The sequence below is a fragment of the Mesoplodon densirostris genome, chromosome 19, assembly GCF_025265405.1.
Source record: "Mesoplodon densirostris isolate mMesDen1 chromosome 19, mMesDen1 primary haplotype, whole genome shotgun sequence".
In the NCBI taxonomy this organism is placed as follows: Eukaryota; Metazoa; Chordata; class Mammalia; order Artiodactyla; family Ziphiidae; genus Mesoplodon; species Mesoplodon densirostris.
The window spans coordinates 37,548,351-37,554,350 of NC_082679.1; the positions used below are offsets into that span (position 1 = coordinate 37,548,351).

The window sequence follows — 6,000 nt, forward strand, 5'->3', positions numbered from 1 at the left end:
ACAAAGGAAAAAAAACCTAGCAAGCTATTTTCAAATGAAAATTTTAATGAAGTATTAAGAATCACGCTTTTCAAATGACAGTCTAACACGTAGCCTCTCTTAATGGATGCGAGTTTCCCACTGCAACATGTATCAAGCAAAAGAATGTCAAAGGTCAGTTTCCCTGCAATGTTCCTAGGCTGGTATGGGTGTTAACACTTTGTTCTAAGCAGCATCTGCCAGCCAAGGCCTTTGTAATATAATTTCAGTTACTACAGGCATATATGGAGGCCCCGTCCGTCTTCTAATCAGCACGCCATAACGTGGATAAGAATGTACGCCGAATGGAGTGGCTCTTTGCTCCTCTGGAAATGCTGATTAAAAAGGATCTGGAGATGTCTCAATATCAATATTCTTCCTCTCAATGCAACAGGCTGAGCTATTAAACCCCAGTCCCCATTAGGAAGTCATCGAGTTCTCACAGGGCATCACTCACAGAGAACGCTCTAATTTCATCTGCCCAGGTGAAATAAAAGAGCATCCTGATTAACTCGTAAGTATGGTCTGATAGGTTGTTAACCAATCATACTGGCCAGGCAAGTCCAAAATTGCGTTTTGTAAATGCCACCTAGATTTTCAGAGCCAGCCCCACCCATAAGTACAGTTCTCCTGATTCAAGTGACTCTCACCCAAGTGGCAATCTGGAAAATCACCTCTGCAAGGGAAGGCTCAAAAGAATTCGTCACTAGGATACAGTGACACCAATCCCACATTTTGTGGTTAATAAAACAAGTCCTGCATCCAGTTTGGCACAAGGCCCTGATCTGATTTATTTCAAGCCAAGCTGGAGGGCTTACAGGAAAAGCTGCCATTCATGAATGCTTCAGGAGGACAGGACACTAGGGTCCCTTGTGGCAAAATTTACATGGGCCAGAAATCTTTCTGACTCACCTTTTGAGCAAACTTACTCATTTCCTAAAGAGAACTGGTGTATTTTTAAAAATATGCTAACAGTTTTACCTACAAAATCTCAATTTTGCCTGTTATTTTTCTCCAGAAAGGCGTCCTGTCGGGTGATAAAGGGGGGAGTGCAGGGAAAAGAGAGGAAGTGCCAGGACGTCTGACTTAACCATCTGAAATAGCTAACGCTTGATTTCCGCCCCCCCCCACCGTGTAACCAAATATGAGACGCAGAAGACTTTCCCGGAGAAGTCTAAATACAGCCTTCATTTAAGATTTTCTGCCCCAGTACATAATTAGGAAATTTCATTCTAAAATGGCACGCCTATCTCCTTGGAGAGCGTGCCTCTGTTTGAATAAAAAAGGCGAGGTATCCTTCAGGGTACTCAGTATATATTTTTAAACTTCTTATTAAATCAACCTAAGTTATGGGGCTTGTTCAGGAAAAGCAGGTAAGGAGTTGCTTTGGCAGATTCAAAGTTAATTTCCAGACTCTAGCATACACCCCGCTTCCCTCAACCGAGCGTTTCCGAATGCCTTCGGCCTCCTTCGAAGAGGCTCGGCTCTCTCCGCCGAGGCCCCGGCTCGGCTCCGAACACTGCCGAGTCCCTCCGAGCCTCGCGCCCAGCCTGCGCCGAGCCGAGCCGAGCGCCACCAAGCTGAGTCTCCTCGACTTTTCCAGCCTCGGCTGGGCGCTGTCCACCACTCGCAGCGCCTGAAACCTCACCCAGCTCCGGTGGCTGGGGCTTCTACTGGGCTGCAAGCCTGCCACTGCAGATTAGAGTTCTGAAGTTTTGAAACGTCCCCTTTAGGGAGAAAGGGGTGGTGCTGCTTGCATTTACCGACCTGCAAGGCCTCCTCCAGGCAGATGCAACATGCACCTTGTTGCAACGAGCGATTCCCCAGGCCCCGCCTTCCCATCCATTTGGGTTGCACAAGCTTCAAAGAAGCCCCAGGCCAAATTACCCGTGGATAATTTGGGTGCGGCAAGCCGAGGGGCCTCTGCACAGAAAGCCCCAGGGAGCTCTCGAACAAAAATAAGAACACGTCAAGCAGACGGGAGAAATTGTCTCCGAGTCGCTACTCCCTACCATCATGGCGCCGCCTAGAACCCGCTTGTCATGCCTGTTACACATGCAAGATTTTTTGCATCTTGGTTCTGAAACCGCAAGCATGCTTCGTCTCCCACCCACCTTTCTGCGAAAGGGGTTTTTACTTTCCATTGTTTTCCTACGGGATGCAATTACTTCGGCTATTCTGTCAAGTTGAAAAATAATCATTTTTGTTTACTGCACAGCAACCCCTAATTAGGAGCTGTGTGTGCACGAAGGTGTCACAGCAAAGCGACGTGGAATCCTCGCTAAACGGTCTTAACGAACTCCTCCGTCCCGAACCGACAGGCCGACGGAAGCAGCGGGGCTAGGAGGCCCAAGGGCGCGCACCCCTTTCCTAAGGTCACCCCCTCCCCAAGCAAAGCTGCCTGTGGGCTCACCAGGAACTGCTAACCAGGAGTGGATGGGGCAAGAAGCAAGCCTGGGAGTAGGAAGGAGGGGCAAGGCTCCTTACTGAGAAAGTGTGGAAGGGAAGGAATATCCCATTTTGTTTTAATTTTCAACCATCACTCAAATCCACCCCCAGTTAATTAGGAGGGGAAACTGATATCTAAGGCAGAAGGGGGTGGTGCAGCAAGTGGGGCCTGAAATCCGCATTGTGGGTAGATTACACGGAACACAGCCTATGCAGAGTGTAAATAAATACATTGATAAAGGCCATAGAGTGAACGAAAACTGCCAGTGTCAGGAGAGCAAAGGCTGGGAGGGTGGGGGAGAAAGGCGGGGGAGCAGCAAGGGGCGGGTATTCAGCCTCACAGCCAGCGTCCTCCTTCCACCTCTACCTTGGATACACCTGTGCCAGCCACATTCGCTTGGACACCCACCCCCTCCCCTACCACACGCCCCTTCCCCCAACCTCCGTCCTTTGGGGGTGGGGAGGAGGGGCAGAAACCACAGCCTCTAATTCAGCACCAAATCCATGAACAGCAGACACTTGATACTCCACCCCAGCCTAGGGCTGGGTCCCCTCCATGTTTTAGCCAAGTTCAAAAATCACTGCCCCAGGAGAAGAGTAGGGGGAAGTGGGATTATGGATGTGGAGTAGGGGGTGGAGGAAGGAGGAGAGAGAAATAGAGACAGAATGATACAGAGACACAGAGAGAGAAATAGAGGCAGCGACACACAGGAAACACCACACAATCAAGAGTAATGATCATAATCATGCCAATAATGTGATGTTCTGATCAATATGGCGGACGCTGTCATTCATACAACTACAGGCGCTCCCCTTCCCTCCACCACCCCCCCGGAGAAGAAAACACCCACCCTGGGAGTTGGGGTGGAGGACCCAGAACCAACGTAGGGCCTGGGGGAGGGGAGTCAAATTCAGGTGTGTGTATGCGTGTGCGTGTTTGTGTGTGTGTGCACGAATTAAAAACCGGGCCTGGAGAGCAATGTGAAGTGAGCAAGGTAATAAAAATTATTTAAAAATTATGCTTAATAAAAGTACAAATCCCAATGCCACAGGGACTTACTTCATCTGCTTCACAATGGTGCTTTTTCCAGATTCTCCAGCCCCTGTTGGGACAGACAGGGGAAAATTTGGTGAGTGTCAGCTTAGGGGACCGGGGTGGGGGGTTGGGGGGTAAGGCATGCGAGGGAGTGGGCGATCCTGGGCACATGGTGGTGCCAACTCGGGGACCAGGTCTCCCCAGGAGCGAGTTGGGGGGGACTGGTGGGGGGGTGCAGAGTGGCCGGGGTCGGGGGATGGGGGTGGCAGTCCCGGTCCTTACCCAGCAGGAGTAATTTCACGTCTTTGGCGGCGCTGATGCCATCCTCTTTGAGGTTTTTCTCAATCGCCTTGCTCCGCTCGAGGGCGGCTCGCTCCTCTGCGCTCAGAGTACATCCCATGGTGGCCCCTTCCCTGCCACAGCCCGCACGACTCGGCTGGCACGGCTCCCCGGCTCGGCGCGCCCCCCACCCCCCCAGAAAGCAGAGCCTGGGCTCAAAGGGGAAAAAATCACGATAGCCTCCCCTTGGCTGAAAACAAAAATGTCGGGAAAACAGAACCCCCCAAAAAGACAGCCTCTAACAAGATTCCAGCCGCGGAGACTCGCGGCAGCTGGCGGGGCTCTGGGGGTGTCGAGGCGAGGGTGGCCGGGGCCTGGGGTTCCGGAGCCGAGGGAGGAGGCGCCCGCGGTCCGAGGAGGCGCGGGCTGCAGGCACTGAAGCTTGTGCACGACCCAAAATAAATAAAATAATAGTCGAGGCAGGAATCGCAGCCGGAGCCGGCGGAGGGTGGGGTGGGGGGCAGGGTGGGTCCTTCTGCCGCTGCTGCCGGAGGAGGAGGCGGCGCGGGGTGTGGAGGGAGTGAGTTAGGGGGTGCTGCTAGTGTATTTGCATCGCTGTTCCTCAGCCGTCGGTGCGTCCGCGGCGCCTTCGCCGACCCCCGCGCGCTGGGCAGGGCTGGGCAAGGGGCCGGGCCGGGGGGCAAGTCTCTAGCGGGAGACGGCGTCGCTGTTTCCCAGAGCTCGCATCGCTCGGTGGAGCCTACCGAAGAGAAAGGAAGAGCGCGACGGAGCCGCGGGCAGCCGGGAGCTCGAGGGGGAGCGAGAGAGGAGAGACGCTGGGAGGGAGGGGAGAAAAAAAATGAAGGGAGAGCGAGCGAGCGAGCGCGCGCGCGCCACAGACCGGGCGGGGGAGGGGGCGAGCGCAGCGCGCGAGTGCGCCAGCTGCTCTGCGCATCCCGCACGGCCAGCCGCCTGCTGACGTCAACAGGGCCGCGCGCCGGGCCCCCGAGACGGGGAGGGGCGGGGGTCGGGGGAGGCGCGCGCGCTGAGGTCCGCGCAACTAGCGGGGGCGCGCGCGCGGCGCGGCCTCCCCTCCCCCACCCTCCCCCCACTCCCCTCAGGGCCCGCGGCTCCCTGAGGTGGGCTCGTGCGAGGCCTAGCGGGGGCGGGGCCTGGGGCCGGGCTCGAGCCGGGGCGCCCCTCCCCGCCTCCGCCTCCGCCTCCGCCCTCGCTCAGTGCTCTGGCGGCTCGGGCCTGGTCAACGCGAGCTCGGGGCTGGGTCGCCCGCGCCACCGTCAGGTGGGTCCACTAGGTTGCGGCCGGCGCCGCCTCCCTCCCTCGCTCTCCTGCCTCCTCTCCATCTTGGCTCCAGCAGCGCGCCTTCTTGGTTGCTCTCCGGCTGCTGGGGCCGTAGCTGCCGAGGTCAGGTGGCCTCGGTTAACTTGAGGAGACCGTGGTTCTGAGGGAACCTGCGTTCCCAATCATTCGCCCTTGGGGCGTAGGGGCAGATTCGGATTTTTCGCTTCCTGCGTCCCACAAACATTTATTGAGCACCTAGTATGTGAGAGAGGATGCTGTGAGGAGAGGACCACAGCAGGATGAGACAAAGCCAGGGCCTGTTCTCATGGAGCCTCTGCCTCCCTTTGCCATCGCAGACCCTGCTCCAAGATTGCCGGCCAAAAGGGCAACGCAGGAGACAGTTCCCACACTGGGCAGCTTTTGGATGGGAGGGACAGGTTTTCATGCCAGTGGTGCTTACTTTCTCAACACAGAGCTTAAATGCTTTTGCTCATTTTGAAAGGTTTAGTTTGGTTGAGATTTTTGCACTGAGCCCTCTTGTCCTGCCTCTTCCCGAAACACAAATACATTAAATGAATAGATTTTGAGAGAAGAGAGCTTCTTCCTCTAAATCTTTGAAAACACTCCCCGGCCCCATCTCTTTTTAAAATAAAGACCCAGCGGGCTTCCCTGGTGGCGCAGTGGTTGAGAGTCCGCCTGCCGATGCAGGGGACACGGGTTCATGCCCCGATCCCGGAAGATCCCACATGCCGCGGAGCGGCTGGGCCCGCGAGCCATGGCCGCGGAGCCTGTGTGTCCGGAGCCTGTGCTCCGCAACGGGAGAGGCCACAGCAGTGAGAGGCCCGCGTACAGAAAAAAAATAATAATAATAAAAAAATAAAATAAAATAAAATAAAGACCCAGCAACCCTGGGTCAGTTA

General features: G+C 55.3%; 1 protein-coding gene across 1 annotated transcript in view; it reads right to left on the minus strand.

Annotated features, from left to right (window-relative positions):
- GNAO1 (G protein subunit alpha o1) overlaps positions 1-3,902 on the minus strand; it is a 160,785-nt gene extending 156,883 nt beyond the window's left edge. Inside the window, exons 1-2 of the mRNA XM_060085129.1 lie at positions 3,785-3,902; positions 3,527-3,569 (exon numbers count right to left, since the gene is read on the minus strand). Of these exons, the coding sequence (XP_059941112.1) occupies positions 3,527-3,569; positions 3,785-3,902 (161 nt within the window). The remainder of the gene's footprint in view (positions 1-3,526; positions 3,570-3,784) is intronic.
- Between the last annotated feature and the right edge of the window lie 2,098 nt (positions 3,903-6,000).